Raw genomic sequence first — 27,334 nt, forward strand, 5'->3', positions numbered from 1 at the left:
AAGAAAACAATATTTTGCTTTTGTGAAACTTTTGAGGAGGGGGAACATTTCCTAATCAGTGCAACCTTTTTAAAAACTAAAACAAGCATTCTGTAAATATTCTTTTAATAAACTAATAGAAGATCACATTCAGTAATCTACTGTCTGTTTGAGAGAGTTTGTCGTTTGTCTGTCTGTTCAAGAACTCTTCCTAAACGGTAAGAGCTAGGACCACCAAATTCAGCATAGAGTTCTCTTGCGTATGAAAGAACTAAGTGTGTGCCAGCTGTGCAATCTTCCCTTTTGTATTCACTTTTTGTGAACATTCTAAGGAATGAGTCACTAGCTGGAATGCTCAAAAATATGCTCTAAAATGCTCAGGTTTTGAAAATATTAAGAACTAGAAGATTTACCCAACGATGCTCAGGTCCTTAACTCAATTAATTTTGTTGTAAATAAAATGAAAATGGAAAATGAAAATAAAATTAAAATGTACATGCAATGTCCCTATACGAATATGGAAGGAGGGAGTTTCAGCCTGCCTCAAAGGCAATTAAAAAGGAATAGAGAATAAGACAGAGAATATCTTATTGCCTCTATATGAATCCATGGTACGCCCACATCTTGAATACTGCATACAGATGTGGTCACCTCATCTCAAAAAGGATATCTTGGCATTGGAAAAAGTTCAGAAAAGGATAACAGAAATGATTAGGGGTTTAGAATGGCTGCCATATGAGGAAAGATTAATAAAACTGGGACTTTTTAGCTTAGAAAAGAGGAAACTAAGGGAGAGAATATGCTAGAGATCTATACAGTCACTACCGATGTGGAGAAAGTAGATAAGGAAAAACTATGTACTTGCTCCCATAACACAAGAACTAGGGGTCACCAAATAAAATTAATAGGTAGCAGGTTTAAAACAATAAAAGGAAGCTTTTCTTCACGCAGCACTGTCAACCTGTGGAACTCCTTGCCAGAGGATGCTGTGAAGACCAGGACTTTAACAGGGTTCAAAAAGAACCAGATAAATTCATAGCAGATAGGCCCATCAGTGGCTATTAGCCAGGATGGGCTGGAATGGTATCTCTAGCTTCTGTTTGTCAGACATTGGAAATGGGTGATAGGAGAGGTATCACTTGATGATTCCCTGTTCTGTTCATTCCCTATGGGACTTCTGGCATTGGCCATTGTCAGAAGACAGCACACTGGGCTAGATGAACTTTTGGTCTGACCCAGTAGCGTCATTCTTACATCTTTCTATTCTTGTCATAACTTAAAGCAAAGTAAGGGTTTGGTTGTGTTAGGAAAATGTGATGTGGCTAGAATGGGATTCCTTCTCATAAACCCATACAGAAAAGAGACAGAATCACCAGGCATGTAGAAGGTGCTGGCTGGGTGCATCCCCCATCCAGGAGTGCCCTAACCTGGAGCCTCCCACCCCTCCCGGGTGCCTTTGAGGCAGGCTGAAACTCCCCCCTCCATATTCGTATGGGAACATTGCATGTATATTTTAATTTTATTTTCATTTTCCATTTTCATTTTATTTACAACAAAATTAATTGAGTTAAGGACCTGAGCATCATTGGGTAAATCTTCTAGTTCTTAATATTTTCAAAACCTGAGAATTTTTAGAGCACATTTTTGAGCATTCTAGCTAGTGACTCATTCCTTAGAATGTTCACAAAAAGTGAATACAAAAGGGAAGATTGCACAGCTTACACACACTTAGTTCTTTCATTTGGGCAGATAGATATATTTATAGTTTGAAGTAGCTAACTAGCTTGGTAATTTGTGCAATTCAAATGCACCTGCCAGTTATATTTACTCCTGTATGTATTGGACTTTACAAATGTAGGTGGTGTTAGTGGCAAAGTCTTTATACATAACATTCCTCGGATCTCAAAAACTTGTGTTTTAATCCAAATGAAAGGTGCCTGTATATTATAAATTCAGCTGTCATGCACACTGGTAAAAACACAGCTGTCTGATAGCCTGGATATAAATTAATAGTCAGGAAATTGCATTTTGAAAATGTACTGTCTCTTTAAAGTCTCTCTCTCTCTCTCTCTCTCTCTCTCTCTCACACACACACACACACACACACACACACACACACACACACACACACACACACACACACACACACACCCCATGTTAAGACTTCCCCCCCCCCCCCATGTTAAGATCTCTACTGCCTGATGTAAATACAATATATAACGTGGGATTCTTACACAAGGAGAAGGAGAAAAATAATGCCTTCCCTATGCAGCCTGCACTGGTTCTCCAGTGAGTGCTAGAGCTGCATCATGGTTCTGGGGTTAATTAAAAATAAAATAGGGCCACACTATCTCAAATATTGCCTGGCTCATAGTAACCAACACAAACAGAAAGCACATGACATTTAGCAAAGCTAGATACAGATTCAGTGCAGCAGCCCCAGGCAGAGTCCTCTGAGAAGACCCCCTAACCAGAGCATTTCCCAGGTGAGCAGAAGACCCAAAATAACAGCCCATAAGTAATCCAGAGGCAAGATGAAGAACTAGTTTTGTGCCAGGAATTTGGCTTGTGATAATACTGAGTAGTATGGAAAACGAGCAGCATGGTCTTTGGATCTTCTTGGTTCTCTGCAGTGCATTCATATTGTAGTGACAGAAGTGTTGATAGATTCTGTGGCTTTTGAAGTGTTTATAAATATTTGAAGAAAAAGTGATGTAGTCCAAATGGCAGGAGAGGAAGATTATTTGTGGTGTTCTGAATTAGGGATGTAAACAGATAACTGGTTCACCGGTTATCTGGTAAGCATCACCCTTACTGCTTAACGTATCCAGGAGCAGACCTGTGAAGGTCAAGAGCTGGCTACCCGGGGAGGGGTGTGTGTGTGACTGGGAGCTGTTCCACCAGGGTTGAAGCTATTTCCACTGGGATTCCATTTAATTAGGATTTTAATCCCTATTCTGAATACAGTGGTGGGAACAGGTAGACAGACAGGAGGAGGGGGAAGGCAGGAGAGGAACAAAGCATTGACAAGCATAGCCAGGGGATTGAACTAAATACCTATTTTTAAAGATGTTGCAGAGAGAATTGACAGGATTTGGTGATGTGATATAGATGCGAGAGGAGAGCAGAGAGCTGACTGAGATGTAGGTTGCAAGCCTGGATAACCATGAGGGTGGTTACCTACAGTGGTGAATATTGTGAGAAGGGGAGTTAAAATAAATTCATGTAAGATAAAGCTCAATAAAATGATGGTTCATATTGGGATTAGAATGGATTGGAAAATAGGGTTTCTTCACCTTCACTTCCAGAGGTGACAAGTTTGGCTGCTTAGCGCAATGCGCTTGTTATCTGCACAGGACTCAGTACTGCATGTAACTGGTGTGGGGCCTTTTGACATACGGAAGTCATCTGCAGAGAGGCTCGGTTTGAAATACAGTAAAACTCCAGTGGTCCGGCATCCAATGGTCCAGCACTCCTGATGGTCCAGCACTATCTGGACCCAGAAGTGCTCCGGGCAGCTGGACAATTGGAGCTGCTCTGCCCCCAGCTTCCCCAATTCAGCTGCTGCTGCTGAAACTGACCAGCGGCTGACTCCGGAAAGCCTGGGGCAGAGCAGCTGGGGTGCTGCCAGGTTGGTCCTGCAGCACCGAGGGGCACATCCCCCCCCCACTCCATCCCAGACCCCTCATAGCCCCTCCTTCCTATAGTCTGGGATATCTGATAATCCGGCACCCCCTGGGTCCTAAAGGTGCCGGATTATCGGAAGTTTACTGTACTCCTGTGACGTAGTGGGGGTACTTGCTGGGCTGTGGTGACCCCTGCTGTCTGGAGCAAGACCCAGCAGGGAAAGCCTCACTATGCAAAGGTAATGCCAAACTTGTTGAACCAGTGGCCAGACACCCCCCATGGAGAGGAACAAAGGGAGGTGGAATGCTGCCCTGGCTGGGGGGCAGGGCTGGAAGAGGGTTAATTAGTGCCTGGCTGGAAGGCAGGGAATAAGGAGCTGGGGAGGGGGCTGGGACTCCCCTATCTCAAGGGGGGGCACTGAGGCCTCTTAGCCCCAGTTCCTGTAACCAGATTACATCTGTGCTGCGCTGTGCTGGAGGAGCAATAAACCACCCTCAATTCCACTGGCTGGTGCAGTCTGTTTGTGCCATTCCAGGGTGCAGGAGACGGGGAACCCCCAACGCGCCGTCACAACTCCTATGGCTTGTTAGCTTCCAGGAAAATCTGAGGGCTTCTTAGCTTACACAGTGCTCCATGTATGGCAAAAAGCAAGTAAGCTGAGGTTCCCAGAACCCCTTCTGAAGCTGCAGCTCTACAATCAGAATTCTGCTTTGAACCATTCTTTAACATAACCAACAAGTTGGTTGAGTTTGAAAGTTTTACATCAGGTGAATATAAACTTTGCTTCAGGGAGAACGTATGTTCACCCACAGCAGTTAGCCCTGGCACCTAATTGCTTAAGCCCTGGAATGTCTGTCATTACAAATTAAGCACTGCTGGATACTTTTATTGCATGCGAGCAGAGTAAAGCCTGAACAAATAAAATATGTATTTGGGGCCCTTGGAGAGCCTGTTTTTACAATGCTGAAAGCAATTAGGAGCCAAGACAGCTCGGAGAAAGAACTTGGACAAATACATGAATGATAATTGAGAATCATTTAAGAATATTTTACTAGAGGCCCAAACATCTACAGGCAAGAAAGGCTCTGATGGTTTTAAAACACTGTCTTAGAAGGAAGGTTTTACTGTAATACTTTAATGCCAAAACTGAAAAAACAAGGAATGGTGTAACAGCACCTGTAATGCCAGTGTGACAGAGATATAGCTGTTAGAATGTGTGTTCTCTGGATACAGCAAACATGTGCAGGTTAGGGGAACAAAGCTAACTGATGACAATCCTAATGTATTCTCCTTCATTTTAACAGATAAGGATAAAAATGAATTTTAATGTCTGGACTATCAAAGAAATGTTCAGTACTCCCATAGCCACAAGGTAAGTGGTTTTGGTTTTGTTGTTATGTTTATAAATGTTCAAGTAATCAGGATAGTCTACTGGCAGTATTTAGCTAATGTACTGAGTAGCTGCTCCCATTAATTTGCAGTAAAAGTAATTTAAACTGCGGTTTGCAGAACTAAGTCAAATACATTGGAAACATTGTCTGCTGACTTCTTAATGTTCCTGATGTGTTTATTCCAGAGGGCATTAGCAGGTCTCCAGTTAAGGAGTTGATATGACTGCTGTCTAGTATGATGCATCTGTATAACTTACATTTCAGCTACTGAATTTGAGGGTATATGAAAAGCAAAGTCTAAAATAGCTGTGCATACAGTAGCACTGATCTGATACTGTGTTTTAATTTTACTTGAGAAAAGATTAAAACACATCCTATGTTTTACTGCCAAATAAAATTATTAGAGGCTTTGTGTGTGTGTGTATGTTATCTGTGATTTCCTCTCTATTATTTACACTATGGAGCCTCTTAAATACAAAGGCCCCTGTAATTAATGAAGACTAAGAAAAAGCCTACGTATAAAGGACATGAAACCTACTGCACATCACTAAGATTAATGTCACAGCACTAAAATACCCTTGGAATTTCTAAAATGTATAACTGACAATTTTAACACAAAAAGTGTTACATCCAACACAGATTTGACAGATGAAGAGGAATTGATCATAGAACTGATGATGGGTGATCACTCGTTGCTGAGTATGATCATCTTCCATGGGAATTATGGACCCTCAGGTGGCTGATAAGGTCGATCCTTGAACTAAGGATGTTAAATTGCAGTTAATTGATCAGTTGAGTAGTCTATGGAATTTCCATCGACTACTTGACTAGTCGATAGGCACTTCTGCATTCCTCTTTTGAAATGTACAAGAGTCCCTACTGGGGCTCTTGTATACATTTCAAAGGAGGAATGCAAAACTCCGCATCCAGCCAGGGTCAGCGAGAAGTCCCACTGACTCCAGGCTCCGTGCAGGTGCCTGCTTTGAAATGTACAAGAGTCCCTCACTGACCCTGCTCCATGCTGCGTTGCCACTTTGAAATGTACAAGAGTCCCTGCTGGAGACTCTTATACATTTCAAAGCTGGCACCTGTGTGCAACCCGTGTGGGCTCTTGTGCATTACAAAGCCATGGAGCCCGGGGTCAGTTGGGGAGTCAGCTGACCTTGGGTTCTGGAGAAATGTTGCGCGGAACCCGAGACCCTAGACTCCACAGCGCTGCCCCTTTGAAACACCGAGGCAGCGTTTCAAAGGGGCTGCACTGCACTGCTGAGCCATGGATCAGCTGTTCAGCGGCTGCCCCTTTGAAACGTTGCCTTGGGGTTTCAAAGCAGCAGCACCACCACAGAGCTGATCCCCAGCTAGACTGTGTGGTGCTGCGACTTTGAAGTACCCTTTTCTCCCCCACTTTGCTGCCTCTATCTTATAGAGGCAGCAAGGGAGGGGGGGAATCGACTAGTCGACAGACTTATCTGATAAGCAAATGCTTATCAGATAGTTGACTAGTCTTTAATATCCTTACCTTGAACCACAAGTTCTATTACAGTGAGGATGGATGTTTCCAGGTACAGCAGGAGGCTGTTGGCCATGACTAGAAACCAGTCTTCCTTTCCTCCTGTGCCTCTTCTCCACCTCAGCAAGTTCAAAATGCAGGGAGCTGTCACTTAGGACTGGTCTCCATTTTGAGCAATCCTGGGCGAGTGTCTTCCAAGTTTCAGCGTCAACATTGCACTTCTTTAAGTTATCCTTTAGCAAGTCCTTAGAACCCTTCTGTTGTCCTTGCACATTATGGTATCCTTCTTTCAGCTGAGAAAACGGGAGCTGTTTTGGGAGGCAATGGTCTGGCATCTGAACAACATGACCAGTCCAGAGAAGTTGCTGATGGATGATTATTGTCTCAGTACTGGTGCTCTTTGCCTCTTCCAGAACACTCATGCTAGTGTGCCTATCTTTCCATTTGATTTTCAAGATCTTGCAGATGCAGCTTTGGTGATGCCTCTCAAGGACTTTCAAGTGATGTCTGTAGGTTCTTTTTTGAGTGGTCCCAGTAGGTGCTCCACTTTAGGTGTTGGGCCCCATCCCAGCGCCGCAGTCCAGAGATTTTGAACAGCCGGAGTCAGCTGGATCGCCCATGTGCATTGCGAACTTGCCACATTCGCACCTTTTGTCTTGTGTGCAATCCAGCTCCCGCCAATTCCTCTTCAACCGCCTCGGATCGCAGACGGAGCTTCCCTCATCTCTGCTTCTCGCTTCCTCAGAAAACTAAAATAGTTGTTAGATAATGTTAGGATTGTTGTTCTGTTTAGTTAGTAGTGGTAGTCATAGTCTACTTCTAGTTTAAAAAAAATTTATTCGTTATATATTATTCATAGTTATCATTAAACAGTTTTTAAAAAAATAGAGAGAAGACAAGAGAAAAGAATGCCGGGGTCACCCGGATTAAAAAATGCAATCTCTGTTGAGACGCAATGCTGGCCTCAGATGGGCATTCATCTTGTATCAGGTGCCTGGGTAGAGCCATGTCCCTCAAAAGTGCACTCATTGCACTAAACTTACAGCCAGAGCGCGGCGCGATAGGGAGATGCGCCTGCATATGCTTTTGTTTGACAAGGCGCTTCAACCTGCAGAGGCAGTGTCTCCCTTGCCACCTCCTCAGAAGTGGAGGGCGTCCTCCCCTGGGGCAGCCCCCATGTGGAAGAAAACAGTGTCTCTGTCACATTCACTGCCGCCGACCCCAAGTAGCAAGATAAGCTCAGGAGCCAAACCTGGCACCTCCAGCTCCCGTTCAGGAGCATTTTCTAAACAGAAAAAGATGGTGGACGTGGAACCACTGGCACTGGGCACTATATCGGTGTCAAGCATGATGGCACCAGAGACTGCAGTATCTCTGCGCAAGCTGCCGGCTCTGAGATCGTCTGCACCAGCAACCTTGGCACCAAAGCCTCACACAGTACTGAGACCTTCCGATCCAGCAGCCCTGGCACTGATGCTGTCTGCACCGACACCCCCGGCACCTAAGCTGTCCACACTGCAAACACCAGCACTGGAGCCGAATTAGTTGGTGCTGCAGCCTGACCCAGCACCTACAATTGTACATAGGAAGGCTTTGGCCAAATTGAACAAACCCAGAAGCTTTACCTTGATGTCACCTTCTCCAACATTTTCCCTGGCCTCCAGCACCAAGGTCACCAGAGCCGCAGCGCTACTATATGCACCGCAAGCGGTATGGACAGAGTGAGCGAGGCAGGTCACCATATAGATCAGCACCATACACGGAGTACTGCCATCACTCTAGACAAGTATCGGTGTCTCCTTCCCATTCTTCAAGGAGTTCACGGTACTATTCTCAGTCACCGGAATATGACAGACATTATAGTTGCTCCTACAAGCACTCTCCACCACATCGATATTATTAGTATCACAGGGACCATATGGCTCACTATCGCCATTCTAGGAGAGCCTCTCCCTGTTATTGCAGAGCATCCAGTCAGGCTTCAGTCCCATGTTCTGACAGAGATGAGCAGATAGCCTCCCTACCAACATCAAATTCTCCTCCTCAGCCACAACAACAATCAGAGCCTGAAGAAGGTCAGTTGTCAGATGTGGAGGAGCAACATCCTGACCAGTCACTAGAGGACAGATCATCTTCCTCACCTGATGAAGCTGTCATACCAGGGGATATTTCTGCACCGGATGACATCAAACAGTTTCAGAACCTCTTCAAGAGGGTGGCTTTAACACAGGAGGTCCAGTTGGTAGAAGTTCAGGAAAAGAGGAACCGTTTCCTGAAAAATCTCCAGCGCACACAGAAAGCCAGAGTGGCTCTTCCAATTGATGAGGCTATCATGGAAGCAGCAGAAGATCTGGCAAATGCCAACATCTAAACCCCCAACAAACAAAAGGGTGGACAAAAAGTATTTTGTTCCATCAATGGGCTTGGACTTTCTCTTTAATGATTCTCAGACAAGTCACTGGTGGTAGACGCGATACATCATAGAGCAAAGACACCCCCTCCCCAGTACAGAGCGACTGCTTTGGACAAGGACAATAAGAGGCTTGACCTCTTTGGAAGGAAGGCCTATTCTTCAGCAACTCTGTTATTGAGAATTGCAAATTGTGCGGCGTTGTTATCAAACCATCATTTCGACAACTATTCGAAATTAACCTCATTGATGGACCACCTTCTGGACACAAAGAAACCGATACTGAAGGCAATAGTCTAAAAGGGCTATGCGTCAGCTTGAACAGGGCTCCAGATGTGGCAGACACGTCTGCTCAAGCGGTAGCCACTGCCATAGCTATGAGGAGATCCTCATGGTTATATTCCACAGAAGTCCCCAAGGAATTACACACCAAAGTGGAGGACCTCTCGTTTGACAAACTCAAGGGCTGTTCCTGCGCAAAAACTTGCAGAGCATCTACACTGCACGCGCATTCTTGTTCAAGTAAATTTACAGTAAAGCATTGGAAAACAGGGTTTCTTGTGCAAGAGTTTTTCCTCTCCCCACAAGGAATAAGCCCTCTTGTGCAAGAGCTCTTCCACAAGAAGGCAGTGTAGACAAGCAACAGGGGTTTCTTGCGCAAGAAAGCCCTTTGGCTAAAATGGCTAGCAGAGCTTTCTTGCACAAGAGAGCGTCCACACTGCCATGGATGCTCTTGCGCAAAATCACATCTCTTCCACAAAAGCACATGGCAGCGAGAATGCACTCTTGTGGAAGACCTTTTGCACAAGAACTCTTGCACAAAACAGTTCTTGTGCAAGAAGCCTGCAGTGTAGATGTAGCCAAGCTGTTTGCTGAAAAAACTGATGACATTCTCCACTCCGGAAAAGACACACGTACTACCCTCAGAACCTTGGGTATGTACACCCTTTCATACCACAGAAGGTGGTATCAACTGTTCCAAAGATGGCATGATACCTACCGCTACAGACAGCAGCAACAGTGGGGGCTTGACCAATCCCGGGCCAGACAGCACCTGCAGAGAAGGAGAACCCAGAACAATCTAGCGCCTGCTGCGTCTGCAAACAAGCAGCAAGTTTGACTTCATTGTTGAGGGCTCCGAACTGCTCTCCACAGTCACCGAGAAACATCACTCTTTCATTATTGTCTCAGGCCATTCTCTCATCAATGGGCCGTGATTACTTCTGACCGTTGGGTTTTAGAGATCATCTCCTCTGGACTCGCCATCCTTTTCATGTCCATGCCCCCCACAACCTCACCCACCCTGTTCCTCTTCAGGAACCCCTCTCACGAGCCTCTCCTCAAACAAGAGCTCAGTCAGCTTCTATCTATTGGAGCAGTAGAGAGAATACCAAGTGAGTTTCGAGGAAGAGGGTTTTATTCCTGTTATTTCCTCACACAGAAAAAGATGGGGGATGGAGATCCATACTCAACCTTCGGAAGCTAAATCAATACTTAAGGAAGCAGCATTTCAGGATGGTGACCCTTGCTTCTATAATTCCATCATTGGACAGTGGAGATTGGTTCACAGCCCTCGACCTCCAAGATGCCTATTTTCATATTACAATCCATCTGGCTCACAGGCATTTTCTCAGATTTATAGTAGGGAAGGAGCATTTCCAGTATTGGGTGCTACCCTTCGGTCTGTTGGTGGCCCCCAGAGTGTTTTCAAAGACTTTGGCAGTGGTAGCAGCACATTTGTGATGGCAGGGAGTCATAATTTTTCCTTATTTAGATGACTGCCTAACAAAAGGACGTTCCCATGTGGAAGCTCAACACATGACAGAGCAGGCAAGACAAACCTGCCACGCACTAGGCCTAATGATAAACGAGCAGAAGTTCACAACTACCCTGTTGCAAACTCTGGATTTCATAGGCACATACATCAATTCAGTGTCAACATGCACATATTTGCCAACATAAAGGTTCCAGGCGATTCAGGATCTCATAACCATATTCGATACCAGCCCTACCGTTATGGTACTTATCTGTCTCCAGTTAATGGGACACATGGCTTCCACGACCTATATGGTACATCATGCCAGGTTACATCTTCGTTGCCTTCAACACTGGCTGGCATCAGTATACATCCCCACGAAGCATCAGATCAACACCCTGGTTTTTCCTACTCCCAGGGTGCGAGCTTCCCTCCACTGGTGGACCAATCCATGCAGCCTTTTGGCTGGAGTTCCCTTCCACCAACCTCCCCCCCACCATCCACCTCACTACAGATGCATCTTTGATCGGTTGGGGGACACATCTCAGCGACATGCGTGTGCAGGGCAAGTGGACATGAGCGGAAGCATCCCTCCACATCAACTTGTTAGAGTTCAGAGCAATTTTCAATGCCTGTAAACATATTCAACAGCATATCCATGGCAAGACTGTGAGCATACTTACTGACAACATCGCCACCATGTACTATGTCAATTGCCAAGGCGGAGCACGCTCTCTGTCTCTTTGTACAGAAGCTGTCTATCTTTGGAATTGGTGCACTCAAAATAACATAACCTTAATAGCATCATACTTACCTGGCACGAACAACCTCACAGCAGACTCCCTCAGCAGATATTTCACGCCCGACAACGAGTGGGAGATTTGTACAGATGCATTGCACCATATATTCCGCCATTGGGGGTTCCCATATATAGATCTATTCGCCATGAGTGAGAATGCATCCGCTTTTGCTCCAGAGCAGGTATAGGTTGGAGATCCTCCGGCATTGGGGAGGCCCCCTTCTTTACGCATTTCCTTCAATTGTCCTTATTCCAAGGGTGTTGACAAAAATCAGGATGGACGAAGCCACAGTGATTCTTTTAGCCCCTGCCTGGGCGAGGCAGTTGTGGTTCCCATTCCTGCACAGAATGCCTCTCTGAAACAAATATACCTTACCAAATCTGCCAGACCTGTTGACGCAGGACCAAGGGCGGCTCATCCACCTGCAGCCACGCACCCTGCATCTGACTTCTTGGCTCATAACTGGTTCAGTCCATCTGAACAGGCTTGTTCAGACCACGTGAAGAACGTCCTCCTGCACAGCAGGAGAGGCACCACTCGCACGGCCTACTAGTTTAAGTGGTGCAGGTTCAAGTCATGGTGTTCTATTAATGGACTCACCCCGGGGACTGCATCTATCCAGTACATACTTGACTATATTTTATTCCTCAGCCATGGGGGTCTTTCCATTCCATCCCTCAAAGTTCATTTTGCTGCAGTTAGCGCTTTCCTTCACTCTGTGGATGGTACATCGGTGTTCTCGCACCCAACTACAAGAAGGTTCCTTAAGGGCTTTACTAACTCAAACCTACCACGTAAGACCCCACCACCAACGTGGAATCATAGAACCATAGAACTGGAAGAGACCTCAGAAGGTCATCAAGTCCAGCCCCCTGCTCTAGGCAGGACCAATTCCAACTAAATCAACCCGACAAGGGCTTTGTCAAGCCGAGACTTAAATACCTCTAGGGATGGAGACTCCACTACTTCCGTAGGTAACCCATTCCAGTGCTTCACCACCCGCCTAGTGAAATAGTTTTTCCTAATATCCAACCTGGACCTCTCCCACCACAACTTGAGACCATTGCTCCTTGTTCTGCCATCTGTCACTACTGAGAATAGTCTTTCTCCATCCTCTTTGGAACCTCCCTTCAGGAAGTTGAAGGCTGCTATCAAATTCCCCCTCACTCTTCGCTTCTGCAGACTAAACAGACCCAAGTCCCTCAGCCTCTCCTCATAAGTCATATGCTCCAGCCCCCTAATCATTTTGGTTGCCCTCCGCTGGACCCTCTCCAATGCGTCCACATCCTTTTTGTAGTGGGGAGCCCAGAACTGGACACAATACTCCAGACGTGGCCTCACCAAAGCCGAATAAAGGGGAATAATGACATCTCTGGCTCTGCTGGCAATGCTTCTCTTAATGCAACCTAATATGCCATTAGCCTTCTTGACTACAAGGGCACACTGTTGACTTATATCCAGCTTCTCATCCACGGTAACCCCCAGGTCCTTTTCTGCAGAACTACTACTTAACTGGTTGGTCCCCAGCTTGTAACTATGCTTGGGATTCTTCCGTCCCAAGTGCAGGACTCTATACTTGTCCTTGGTGAATCTCATCAGATTTCTTGTGGCCCAATCCTCCAATTTGTCTAAGTCACTCTGGACCCTATCTCTGCCCTAAAGCGTATCTACCTCTCCCCCTAGCTTAGTGTCATCCGCAAACTTGCTGAAGGTGCAATCCATCCCCTCATCCAGGTAATTAATAAAGATATTGAACAAAACCGGTCCTAGAACTGAACCTTGGGGCACTCCACTAGAAACCAACCGCCATCCTGACATCGAGCTGTTGATCACTACCCGCTGGGCCCGGCCTTCTAGCCATCTTTCTATCCATCTTACCATCCATTTATCCAATCCACATTCCCTTAACTTGCTGGCAAGAATATTGTGGAAGACCGTATCAAAAGCCTTGCTAAAGTCAAGGTATATAACATCCACTGACTATCCCATGTCCACCGAGCCAGTTACCCCATCATAGAAGCTAATCAGATTGGTCAGGCACGACTTGCCCTTTGTGAATCCATGCTGACTATTCCTAATCACTTTCCTCTCATCCAAGTGCCTCAAAATGGATTCCTTAAGGATCCCTTCCATGATTTTTCCAGGAACCGAGGTAAGACTGACAGGCCTATAGTTCTCTGGATCGTCCTTCTTTCCTTTTTTGAAGATGGGCACTACATTTGCTTTTTTCCAATCATCCGGGATTTCTCCCGATCTCCACGATTTTTCAAAGATAATAGCCAAAGGCTCCTCAAGGACATTTGCCAACTCCCTCAGTACCCTCGTATGCATTAAGTCTGGACCCATGGATTTGTGTACGTTTAGCTTTTCTAAATAGTTCCTAACCTGGTCTTTACCCACCATGGGCTGTCCATCTTCATCCCATCTTGCATCACCAGGAGCCGACCTTGTCCGTGAATAGAGAGGCAAAGAAAGCATTGAGTACGTCAGCTTTCCCCACATCATCTGTCACTAGGTTACCTCCTTCATCCATTAGGGGCCGCACACCCTCTCTGATCACCTTCTTCTTGTTAACATGCCTATAGAAACCTTTCTTGTTATCCTTTACATCCTTAGCCAGTCGCAATTCCATTTGCGCTTTCGCCTTCCTGATAACCGCCCGGCATTCTTGAGCTATACATTTAAACTCCTCTCTGGTCATTTGTCCAAGTTTCCACTTTTTGTAAGCTTCCTTTTTGTGCTTAAATTCACCAAGGATTTCCCCTGTAAGCCAATCCAGTCTCCTACCATGTTTGTCTCTCTTGCTACGCGTCAGGATGGTTTCTTTCTGTGCCTTCAATAAGGCTTCTTTAAAATACTGCCAGCTGTCCTGGACTCCTTTCCCCTTCATGTTAGCATCCCAGGGGATTCTGCTCATCAGATCTCTGAGGGAATCAAAATCTGCTTTTTTGAAGTCCAAGGTGTGTATTTTACTACTCTCTTTTCTTCCTTTGGTCAGGATCCTGAAATCTACCATCTCATGATCACTGCTTCCCAGGTTGTCACCCACCTCCACTTCCCCTATTAGTTCCTCCTGTTTGTGAGCAGAAGGTCAAGCTGCGCATGGCCCCTAGTCAGATCCTTCAGCACTTGTGTCTAGAAGTTATCCCCAACATTCTCCAAAAACTTCCTGGATTGCCTGTGTACTGCCGTATTGGTTTCCCAACAGATGTCAGGGTGTTTAAAGTCCCCCATGAGAACCAGGGCATAGAACTTAGAAGTAGTTTTCGATACCCTTATCCAGCCTCCATTTGAACCTCTGGCCACCACGTCCCTTTAGTTGCTGACACTCAAAGTTGTTTTTCTCTTCGCTATTACCTCCACCCAGAGAGTAAGTGAAATTGTGGGACTGATGTCAACACCACCATTCACCGTTTTTACCAAGGATCAAGTCATACAGGCCTCATTCTGCCTTTATTCCGAAAGTATGTTCCGCATTCCACCTTAATGAGCCAGTTGTATTCTCTTGGTTCTACCCAGTTCTCCATGCTTCATCATGGGAAGCCCGATTACACAGGTTGGATGTTCGATGTGCGCTCGCTCGCCTTTTATATAGATAGAACCAAAGGCTGGAGGAAAACAAACTGTTTATTGCTTTCTATAGTGGACCGCACTAAGGGGGAAGCGCTGTCCTCCCAACGTGTGGCACAAGTTCATAACAATCTGTATTACCACATGTTACTCGATCTGCAACAAGCCTCTTCCAGTACATCCTAGGGCTCATTTTATAAGGGCCGTAGCCATGACTATGGCTTTTCTTAGGGGAGTCCCTCTACAAGACATACGTCAAGTGGCCACGTGGTCTTCCAATGCCACTTTCATGAGACACTATGCAATTTTACATGAATCAACAAAGAACTCCTTGGTGGCTACAGCAGTACTGTCAGCTGCACATCAACCCTGATTACGGAGTGCGTACTTGAATTTGTATGACTGCTGCTCTGCAGTCACCTACAGTGGAGCACCCACGGGGACCACTCGAAGAAGAAGAAGTTATTCACCTTCATGCAGTAACGATGGTTCTTTGAGATGTGTCCCCGTGGGTGCTCCACTACCCGCCTGCCTCCCCTCTCCGTAATCTGCTCTTTCTAGTTCTTTTTCTAGATGGAGTGGTCAAGAGGAACTGGTAGGAGCCTAATCGCTCGTGAAACAAAAGGTGCGAATGCGGTGAGATAGCAAAACACGCATTTGCGATCCGGCTGACTATGGCTGTTCAAAATCTCTGGACTGCGGCGCTGAGACAGGGCCCGACACCTTCAGTGGAGCATCCATGGGGACACATCTCGAAGAACCATCATTATTGCACCAAGGTGAGTAACTTCTTTTTGTCCTGGTTTCAGACCTGTACAATAGCATTGGGACAATGACAGCTTGACAGACGAGAAGCTTGGTGTCTGTTTGAATGTCATGATCTTCAAAAAACCTGTGCATAAATGAGCAAAGGCTGCACTGGCACAGCTCAGATGATGATGGATTTCTACATCAATATCTTCCTTGGATGAAAGATAACTTCCAAGGCAGAGAAAATTATTGACATTCTCCAGTGCTTCTCCATTGATTTTATAGATGGGGCTCATGGTACCTCATTTGGAGAGGGTAATGGAGCACTTTAGTTTTCTCGATGTTGAAGGTGAGACCAAGACGTGTAGCAGACACATTCAAGATACCTGAAGATCTCAGAGTGGGCAAAAACTGCATTGTCATCAGCTGACTGAAGTTCCACGCTAGATGTGGTGGAAATCTTACTCTTAGCTTTCAGCCTGCTAAGCCTAAATAGCTTTCCATCTATTCTGTAGATGAGTTCAGTGCCAGCTGGGAGCTTTCCAGCAATTAGATTGAAAATGACAGCAATAAAGACCACAAACATGGTTGGGAGTGAGGGAGGCATAATGGAGCGGTTGACAAAGGCTTCCATTGTTGACCGCGGAGCATTCAGACTGCCCCGCTGTGCCGCCAAACAGCTGATCAGCACAGCGTGGTGGCCATTTTGATGTAAATGAAGTGGCGATTATTTAAATTACCGCTTCATTTTTCTATGTCTAGTAAACTCATCTACATGGCTCCGTCGACAGAGCCATGTAGTCTAGACATACCCTAACTGATCAGAGCGATATACAGCTATCATTGCTCGTGAATTGAATCGATATTGCTGCCTTATCCGAAACTAGAAGAGCTGCTGAAGGACAGGTGAGGGAGGAGACAGGAGGATACACCTACTTCTGGAAGGGAAAAACTTTAGATGAACCTCGATTGTATGGAGTGGCGTTGAGAGGGTGCCCTATCTCAGGAGGTCCCTTGGGTCTAATCCCCCATTAGCAGGGCTCGACAAATTCTGGAAAACCCTACTTGCCAGACAAAAAAGGGACTCGCCACCCTCCCCCCCAAAAAGTGTTTTTTATAGCATAAATTCCTAATAAGAAGAACAGTAATTACTAATAAGTTATTAATAAATATCACCCAAGTTATCAATAAATATCTTGTAAACCTCTACCTTTTCCCTCTGCTGCCCTGTCTCCTCCCCTTGCTCCATCAGCTCCCCGGTGCCTGCTGCCCCCCAACCCCTCGCACTTCCCTGCTGTCCTGACTCCTGCCCTTCTCACTGTCCTCAGCCTTCCTGAGTCCTGTTCTCCTCCACCAGCCCTTCTCTCCCCCCTGTGCCCACTCCTCCAGTAGCCCTACTCTGATCTGATCCTCATCCCCTCGCCTAACACCTCTCTCCACTGGTGCTGGTCCCTCTCCTGAAGGTGTCTGCCCTTCTGCTTCACCCCCAGAATCCCCTGGCACCTGCACCCTCCTGGTGCCTCCCCCTTCCCTCACTGCCCCTCCCCCCTTTGCTCTCTTTTTCCCTGATACCCACCCCCTCACCACCCTCTGCCCCCGTTCCCCTCATACTCCTGTGCCCTCACACATGACTTGCTCCATCTCTGCCTTCCGCATGCCTACCCCTTCTTTCTAGCCTTCTCCCAGCACCTCCCCCTCTAGCCCCCAATGCCATTACTCTCTCCTCTCCCAGCATCACCCTGTCTCCCCTCCCACTGATACCTCCCCTCCTGCCCTTTACCTCGTTGTCTGCACTTGGCCCCCGGCATTTGTCTCTCCTGCACCCCTGTCCCTTGGTGCCTTCCCCTTTCTTCTTCTCCTGACCTCCTCCCCTCCCCTCTCCTCCGCTCCTCTCCTCACAAGCCCCTTCCCCATATTTTTCCCCTTCCCTACCCACAGTCCAGTCCAGCCCAGCCCAGCCCCTTCCCCTCCCTCAGGGCTAGCTCTAGGTTTTTTGCTGTCCCAAGCAAAACTTTTTTGCCACCCCCCCCCCTTTTTGTTGTCTTTTACACATGTTTGCATTTTGCAATGGGGTTTTTTCTGTTTGTTTTCATTTTTGTCCTGGCATTTTAGCCCTAGAAATAGCAAATAGCATTTTCATTTGTTTTTTTCCATAAAGGCAAAGGCGCTTCAAGTGAACTCCCCCTTTCACTCCCTGCTGGGTCATAGCAGCCTTTTCCCTGCCCTGTCCAGCCCCTCCCTATGGACAAGCACCCCTCACTCCCGACCCACAGGGGAAACAGGGTGCAGGGACAGCACAGAGCCAGAGCGGTGCAGGGATCAGTGGAGGGGGAGGGGGGAATGGGAGGCACAGAGCCAGAGGGACGCGGGGTGCGGTGGAGGCACAGGGAATGGGACGCGGGAAACGGGAGGAGCAGAGGGATCGGGGTCTAGGGGCAGTGCAGGGAACGGGCAGCACAGAGCTGGGGGCAGGGATCGGAGGGGAGCAGGGTGCAAGGGCGGCGCAGAGCCAGAGAGTCGCAGGGAAGAGGGAGAACAGGAGGTCCGGGGTACAGGGGAGCAGAGTGCAGGGGAGCAGGGGTGGCGTGGGGAATGGGTGGCGCGGAGACAAAGCAGCACGGGGCGGGTGCAGTCAACCGAGTGGTTGGCCGGGAGCGGTCTCTCACCGGTGAGGGGGTTGGGGCCATGGCAGCACTGGAGCCAGAGGGGCAGGGCCTGGCTGCGCTGCAGCCAGCTCCCGGGGCCACGCAGCTGGAGCCGAGCTGCTGCAGCCCTTTAGAATCAGCGGGACCATGTCACGCCAGCATCCTGGCTTCTGCCGCCATCCCGCCTCTGGCCCCGCCTCCTCGTGCTGGAGCTGCACACAGGCAGCCTGGCACTGAGAATCACTGTGCTTCCTCCTTCCCGGTGGCGCTCCACTCCTCTGCCTGGCCAGCGGATCAGATGGGGCCCTGCCAGCCGTAGTGCGGGCTTTGGCGAGCCTGTCACAACCGCCCACTGGGCCAGTCCGCCCCTGCATGCACCAGCTGATAAAATCTACTCGCCGCGGGCGAGTGCATTTGTCAAGCCCTACCCATTAGGGTGGGACTTGGTCCTCCCGCGAGCCTGTCCACCAGGCCCCACGTTCAGCTCCACCTATGTCTCTGATCCCTTACTCCTGGTAGATCGGTTTTGGGCTCAGGTCCACGCGCCATATCCCTCTCGGCAGGGTAACACGGCCTAGTGGTCAGCATATATCAGCAAGTCCCCTTTGCTAGGGATAATACGGTCCAGGGGCCTAGTCCATAGGCAAGTCCCCTTAACTAGGGATAATACGGCCCAGGGGCCTAGTCCATAGGCAAGTCCCCTTAACTAGGGATAATACGGCCCAGGGGCCTAGTCCATAGGCAAGTCCCCTTAACTAGGGGTAATCCACAGGCAAGTCCCCTTAACTAGGGATAATACGGCCCAGGGGCCTAATCCACAGGCAAGTCCCCTTAACTAGGGGTAATACGGCCCATGGGTCTAGTCTATAGGAAAGTCCCTTTTGCTAGGGGTAATACGGCCCAGGGGCCTAATCCACAGGCAAGTCCCCTTAACTAGGGGTAATACGGCCCATGGGTCTAGTCTATAGGAAAGTCCCTTTTGCTAGGGGTAATACGGCCCAGGGGCCTAGTCCACAGGCAAGTCCCCTTAACTAGGGATAATACGGCCCAGAGGCCTGGCCCAGAAGCCTATAAGAAAACTTCCCTCCACACAGGCTAGCTACGGGGGAGGTAGGAGGACCTGGGTCCTCCTGTTCCATTGGGTCCCAGCCCAGGGCCCTGTTGGCGGTGGCATGATCCAATGCCTGCCCAGTGGGGAATCCTGCCACAATACGCTGAGCTCCTGGAGAGCAATTCCCCACCCTGGGCTACTTCCTACCGTTCCAGGTCTGTGGCTCTTCCCCATCGTGTTCTGCTGGGGTTGTGGCTCCTAGGGTCGCCTCTCTTACCCTGGCGGTGGCTGTGGGCTCTGGCTAGGGTGGTAATCGGTGGTCAGCTGTGGCCAGGGCTGCCGCCACTGGTGTTGGTGCTGTGGCGGCAGGGCTTGGTTCTGTCAAGAGTTCTTTCCTTTTCCATAGTCCACCCAGGCTGGGCTGCGTTGGAGGCTTTTATTCTGTCTTTACTGGGAGCATGTCCAGCAGAGCTGTGGGGGTGGGGCTCTTTCAGCCAGCTGGGCAAAAGCAACTCTCTCAGCTTCGGAGCATCGTTGATACTCCCCATCACAAGTAGGCTTTGCTCTTAAGAACAAGCTGGCAAGGTGCCTCTCGTAGCTGCCAGTTGGCATCAATGAGCGGCTTATGACACTCCGATTGAGGCTCACCAAAAACCAACCGGTGACTATTGTGAGCACCTGTGTGCCGCAATGGACACCGATGAGGATGTAAAGGAAGATTTCTACTCTCAGATGGAAACCATTTTATCAGAAACCCCTAAGGAAGATCAGATCATTCTTTTGGGGGATTTCAGTACACGCCTTGGACAAGACTCAGACCTGTGGAAAGGAACAATCAAGAAAGAAGGAGTTGGCAAAAGCAGCTCAGATGGAATCCTGCTCCTGACCGAGTGTGCTGAACATGAACTTAGCATCACGGAGAACCTTTTTCGACAAAAGAACAAGTTCAAAACATCTTGGAGACACCCATGTTCCAAGCACTGGCATCATCTCAGCTAGGTTCTAGTTCATGCTCAAGATTGCAGTGACGTATTTCTCATGAGAGCAGTGACAAGTGCTGATGACTGCTGGACTGATCATCGCCTCAGTCAATCCACAACAAACATTAAGATGGCCCCCAATGGAGGCTGCAGAAGAAGCAGGTCAGCCACAAGCTGAAGGTTCAAGATCTGAAAGACCCCAGTAAGTGTGACCACTTCCAAATATGTCTTAGAAGAAAAGTTTCCATCAGAGTTTCTGGAAGAAATTGAGGCACACTGGAGCCAGCTGAAAGTGGCAATCATCAATCCCTGTGGGGAAACCACTGGCTACCCCCACCAGACAGCATCAGGACTGATTTGATGAGGACAATGTTGAAATCAAGCAGCTCGTCGATGAGAAGAGAATGGCATTTAGCGCTTGGCGGAATTTATAGAAATTGCAGTGCAAAGAGAGAAGCCCATGGTAAGGTGAAGGTAGAAGTCCAATGTAAAACCAAGAACTCAAGAACAAATGGTGGACTGAGAAAGTGCAAGAACTCCAACATTCTGTGAATACCCATAATACATGTGGTTTCTTTAGTGCTATTAAGGCTGTTTATGGGCCAGCTTGTCTTGGCATGAACTCCCTTCACTCAAAGGATGGAACCGCATTTTTGAAGGAAAATGAAGCCATTAATTTTCACTGGAGAGAACATTTTGAAGATCTTTGTAATCGTAATTCCTTGGTTGCAGATGAAGTTCTTGAGCAAATCCCCCCAACGACCTTCTAGGGATGAGCTTGGAGACCCTCCCGATTTGTATGAGGTGTACAGTGCCATCAAGCAGATGAAGAACAACAAGGCAGCAGGTCCCGATGGGATCCCCACTGAAATCTTGACAGTGGACCAGAGTTAATTTGGCAGCTCAGCCTGCTTATCCTTAAAATCTGGAGAAAGGAGGAGATCCCCAGTGAAACGAGGGATACCTTGATTGTTTAACAAAGGGGATAAAGCGGACTGGAAACTATCGTGGGATCTCTCTCTTTGCAGTTGCAGGCAAAGTTCTGGCCCGGGTCCTTGCAACCTGTCTTCTTCCACTATCAGAAGAAATTTTACCAGAGTCACAGAGTAGCTTCACAGAACAATTCCATCTAGTGCAGTGTTTCCCAATTTTATTTGGCCGAGGAACCCTTTTCAGCTTTTCAGAATTTCAAGGAACCCCTAAGCTTATCAAGCAAAAAAAAGGTGGGGGGTGGGGGAGGAGAGAAGGACCCACCAATTCATGAAAATCACATTCCTTCCCCAAGCCCCCCCCCATATCCCTTCTGTGAGGCCTCATCCACTCTGTTCCCCTCCTCTCCATCACTTGCTATCCCCAGCCCTTATACCTGTCTCAACCTAGTAAGAGTGAGGTGTGGAGTGGGAATGAGGGATTTGGGTGTGGGAAAGGGGTGAGAAGTACAAGCTCTGGGAGGGAATTTGGATGCAGGAGAAGAGGCTGTTGACTCAGGGAGGGGGCTCTAGGCTGGGGAGTGGTGGGTTCAGGTGGAAGGTTGGGGTGCTGAGCAAGCCAGAGCTTGTGGATGTGAGGGTGCAGGAGTTTGGGCTGGATATGTGAGAGACTCAGGGCAAGAAGGTTGTGAGTATGATGGGCTCAGGACACAGATTTGTGATGTGTGGATGGTGGAGGAATGTTGTGGCAGAAGACTGAGGATGTGGGGATGCAGGAGTGTGGGGATGTAAGAGACTCAGGTCGGAGGGTCCAGTGTATGATAGGCTCAGATTTGGGATCAGGTGGTGCAGGAGTGTTATGATGCTGCAGTGAAATAGGGGTTTGGTCCCAATTGGGGGCTTGTTGGCCTGGCTTCATTTTAAAATAAAATATTATGTCAGACTCAAAAGGTTTTAGCATTGTCTTTATATATGAGAGGGGTGAGGAACCTGTTTTGAGTCAAAGGTCACTGACCCACAGAAAAGTCAGTTGGGGCCACACAAGTGAGATGCAAACCAAAAAAAAAGCTCCTCCCAAAACCCCCAAGCCTCACTAATTTGGTCCCAAATGTGCTGGTGGGGGTAGGGGACAGAGTGCTAGCTGGGGCTGGGGAGAGGGTGCTGCTGGGTGGAAGGATGCTGGCTCAGGTGGCAGGGTGCTGGGGCAAGGTGCTGGGACAGGCAGGTGGCAGACTGCTGGGGTCAGGGACATGGTCCTGCTGGGCACTAAGGTGACTGGCAGGGTGCTGGGACAAGGAACAGGGTGCTAGCGTGGATGGCAGGGTGCTGGGGCCAGGGCCAGGGTGGTGCTGAGTCCTGGGGTGTGAGGCAAGGTGCTGGGGCCAGAGCAGTGCTAGGGTGGATGGCAGGGCTGCCAAGAAGCAGGATAGGGATGGGGTGCAGGATCTGGGAGGGAGCTGGGGGGCGGAAGGGGACAAGGTCTGGGTGGTAGGGTGCAGAAGCAGGTTGGATGTAGGGTGTCTGGCTACAAGGGAGGGTGCGAGGAGGGGACTTGGGTAGGAGTTGGACCTCCCTGATCTGGCACCCTCTAGACCTGACTGGTCCCAGATGAGGAATTTTTGGACCAGGGGAGGACATTTCAGGGCTCCTGGTTTTCCCCCCCCTTCCCCACTAGGCTTCTTTGCACCTCTATCCCCTGCAAACGAACTAAGCTGCCCACCCCTGCTGGTTCCCTGCACTTCCCCCAAAACCATCCCCCGCAATCCAAGGGAGTGCAGCACCAGTTCCCTGCAGCCCCTCCCAGCCCAGCTGAGCTACCCCTTTGTTCTGTATGCCCTCCTACATCCACCTCAGCCCAGCTGAGCCCTGCACTGGTTCCCTGCATGCTTCCCCCACAGCACAGCTGAGCCCAGTTTCCCTGCACCTCCTCCAGGCCCCACAAAACTGCTGAGCCAAGAGCCAATTCCCTGTCCCTCCCTCCCCTAGAGTCTAGCCCTGGTTCCCGGCACCTCCCTCCTCCTGCAGTCAAACTGAGCTCTGAGCTCCCCCTCCCCACACACACACACCCCAGCCCTGCCTTCCTTCCTCCCCTTGGCTGTGTCTACACTGGCACGATCTTGCGCCAAAGCGGACAGTCTTGCGCAAAAATTTGCTGCCTGTTTACATTGGCCGTGTGTTCTTGTGCAAGTACACTAACGTTCTCATGTATGAAATCAGGGCGGCTTCCACAAGAACTATGATGCTCCCACTCAGGAGTAAGCCCTTTTGAGCAACTATTCTTGCGCAAGAGGCCAGTGTAGATAGGCAACATGAATTTCTTGAGCAAGAAAGCCCGATGGCTAAAATGGCCATCGGCACTTTCTTGGGCAAGAGAGTGTCCACACTGCCATAGATGCTCTTGTGCAAAAGCACAGTTCGCACATGGAAGAGTGGATGTGTTCTTGCACAAGAACACTTGCACAAGATGTTCTTGTGCAAGAAACAACCAGTGTAGACATAGCCTAAGAGTTTCCTCACATGAGCAAAATGAATTTTGTGTTGTGCACCAGTATTGAGTTCATGTGGCTTGTTTGGATGTGCAACCCAAGTTATTAATAAATATTTTTAAACCTCTACCTTTTCCCTCTGCTGCCATGTCAGCTCCCCTGGGGCCTGCTGCCCCCCCACTCCTCACCCTCCTCTGCTGTCCTGATGCCTGCTCTTCTCCCTGTCCTCAGCCCTCCTGCAACCTGCCCCCCTCCACCAGCCCTTCTCTCCTCCCTGTGCCCACTTCTCCAGTAGCCCCACTCTGATCATGTGAGCTACCCCTCCTCATCCCCTCTTCTAGCACCTCCCTCTGCAAACCTGCCCTGCCTCTCTCCTCTGATGGTGGTCCCTCCACTGCAGGTGTCTGCCCTTCTGCTTCACCCCCAGAATCCCTTGGCACCTGCACCTTCTCTTACCCCTGCACCCTCCTGGTGCCTCCACCTTCCCCTGCCCCCTTTGCTCCATTTTTCCCTGATGCCCACCCCTCACCACCCTCTGCCCCCATTCCCCTCATGCCCCTGTGCCCTCTCACATGACTTGCTCCATCCCAGCCTTCCTCATGCCCACCCTTTCTTTCAAGCCTTCTCCCAGCACCTCCCCTCACTCCTCTAGCCCCCAATGTCCTTACCTTCTCCCCTCCCAGCATCACCCTGTCCCGCCTCCCACTGACACCTCTCCCCTCCTGCCCTTTTCCTCATTGTCTGTGCTTGGCCCCCTGCCATTTGTCTCTCCTCCACCCCTGTCCCTTTGGTGCCTTCCCCTTCGCCTCCTCACAGGCACCTTCCTCTCCCAGTCCTTCCCCTTTCCCTCTGCACAAGGCCCTTCCCTTCCCTCCCTCTCTCTTTCCCTCTCCCTCTACCGTACCTTCTGCCTTCCACTTTGTGGGACTGGAGTCTGTGCTCTGTCCCCAGACTCTGAACCCGCAACTCAGCCATGCGGCGCATCACAGCGCCCAGCAAGTTTAAAATCCCGGGCTGTGATGTTATGTCACGTCCGGGCGTCTCCCCACACACTGGTTTGAGCGTGCTGTGCAGGGCAGCAGCAGCCAGTGAGGGGGAGCTCAGGGAAGGTTGCACACGGCAGGGACGGGAATGGGGGAGAGACGCTCTGGGACCGGGGTGGGAGGACGCACTCCTGCTCCAGCTCCAAATATTGCTGGAGTGTGGGCACCACGAGCCCACACAACTCGCCGCCCATGCCTCTGCTGGCTAGCCGTCTCTCTCTCTCTCTCTCTTTTTCAGAGGGGGCGGGGGAGCGCCGGCTCCTCGCGGAACCCCTCGTTTTGCTCTGCGGAACCCCAGGGTTCCGCAGAGCACCAATTGGAAAACACTGATCTAGTGATTTATGATGAATCATAGAATTATAGAATCCTAGGACTGGAAGGAACCTCGAGAGGTCATCGAGTCCAGCCCACTGCCCTCATGGCAGGACCAAATACTGTCTAGACCATCCCTGATAGACATTTATCTAACCTACTCTTAAATATCTCCAGAGATGGAGATTCCACATCCTCCCTGGGCAATTTATCCCAGTGTTTGACCACCCTGACAGTTAGGAAGTTTTTCCTAATGTCCAACCTAAATCTCCCTTGCTGCAGTTTAAGCCCATTGCTGCTTGTTCTATTCTCAAAGGCCAAGATGAACAAGTTTTCTCCCTCCTCTTTGACACCCTTTTAGATATCTGAAAACTGCTATCATGTCCCCCCTCAATCTTCTCTTTTCTAAACTAAACAAACCCAATTCTTTCAGCCTTCCTTCATAGGTCATGTTCTCTAGACCTTTAACCATTCTTGTTGCTCTTCTCTGGACCCTCTCCAATTTCTCCACATCTTTCTTGAAACGAGGTGCCCAGAACTGGACACAAAACTCCAACTGAGGCCTAACCAGCGCAGAGTAGAGTGGAAGAATGACTTCTCGTGTCTTGCTCACAACACACCTGTTAATGCATCCCAGAATCATGTTTGCTTTTTTTGCAACAGCATCACACTGCTGACTCATATTCAGCTTCTGGTTCACTATAATCCCTAGATCCCTTTCTGCAGTACAGCTTCCTAGACAGTTGCTTCCCATTCTGTATGTGTGAAACTGATTGTTCCTTCCTAAGTGGAGCATTTTGCATTTGTCTTTATTAAACTTCATCCTGTTTACCTCAGACCATTCGTTCAATTTGTCCAGGTCATTTTGAATTATGACCCTATCCTCCAGAGCAGTCACAACCCCTCCCAGAGCAGTCGCAACCCCTCCCATGAAAATGATTATGACTTGTTATCAGTGCTTAATTTTTGGCACCTCTAGGCTTGGCAGTTCATAGCCCTGGCACCTCTGAGCTTGCTTCGTAAGTAATGAAAGTAAAAAAAATTATTGAGCCATTGCACCTGCTTGTTTGAGTCTTGGAACCTTTTTCATTCCTGATAAAACAGTGCGTGATATCTTTATTTTATGCAAGCAGAGTAAATCAAAGATGTACTTGGTGCTCTTGAAGAGCCAGTTTTACAAAACTGAAAGCAATTATAAGCCAGGGCAACTGAGAAAGAGAACGTAGACAGAAAAATGTGAATGATAATTGGAAACCATTTCAGACTATTTTACTAGATGTCTAAATATTCAAAGTCAAGGAGGGCTATGTGGGTTTAAAAAATATGACGAAGTGGGATTTTATTCATCTTATGATGTTGCATGTGAGTTCTGTTGTCCTATAGTAATCGTGTGTCCGTGCCTCAGTTTCCCAGAGCACTGCACCAGTACCTAGATGGTGATCGGAATTTCAGGTATGACTCCCACTGAGGGAGGCTGCCCCAAGCACATGTATGGAATTGCTGATGCCTTGAGCCCATGAAGGGGTGCGACCAGGTGATATTTTTTGCCTGGGAAGCAGAACAAAGGATGGAGGAGGGGCTGGCTGGGGTTGGGATCAGGCTGCGGGAAATGGGTCAGTCTGGCTGGCTTGGGGTATCGGGACGGGGGTCAGGAGCCTTGGCTCTGGGGCCCCCCTCTTCCCAAGATGGATTGTACTGCTTGGTCCTGGTTAGTGCTATCAAGTCTGTTCTATGCTGTGTCCTTGGGGACTAATAAACCTTCTGGCCAAGAGTCACATGTGGCTGCGGATGGGGGTGCAGGGCCTGGCGACTCCCCACTCCTCGGTGACATTGGGTACATTCATATAAAAACCCAACTTGGCTTAGAGGGAAAGTGAAAACAGCTCGTGTGCGCACAGAAGTGGAAGACAAGGGACGTTGGTAGAATGGGAAGCTCTGAATTGTGTCCTTTTGCTTCCCTTCTCAACTTCTCTCTTGAAGCAACTCGTCCACAGAAACTCAAACCCTTTCTGTGACATCCACCCATCTGGTTTTGTGTTTTCCAACCTTTCCCCTCTGTTTCTAATGATAGACGCACATATAGGAGCTGCTCCAG

At 48.6% G+C, this 27,334-nt stretch overlaps 1 protein-coding gene across 5 annotated transcripts in view; it reads left to right on the forward strand.

Annotated features, from left to right (window-relative positions):
* The window catches only part of IHO1 (interactor of HORMAD1 1), a 116,036-nt gene that overhangs the window by 13,246 nt on the left and 75,456 nt on the right, over window positions 1-27,334 (forward strand). For 4 of the 5 annotated variants that reach the window (XM_089781309.1, XM_089781307.1, XM_089781306.1 and 1 more), the window contains one exon: window positions 4,911-4,978. In XM_089781309.1, coding sequence (XP_089637435.1) covers window positions 4,923-4,978 — 56 coding nt within the window. In that variant the 5' untranslated portion in view covers window positions 4,911-4,922. Of the gene's footprint in view, window positions 1-2,162; window positions 2,466-4,910; window positions 4,979-27,334 lie in introns of those variants that run through there. The other variant, XM_089781310.1, reaches the window with a different exon arrangement.

The sequence above is a fragment of the Pelodiscus sinensis genome, chromosome 11 (assembly GCF_052426305.1).
Source record: "Pelodiscus sinensis isolate ZL-2025 chromosome 11, ASM5242630v1, whole genome shotgun sequence".
Lineage (NCBI taxonomy): Eukaryota > Metazoa > Chordata > Testudines > Trionychidae > Pelodiscus > Pelodiscus sinensis.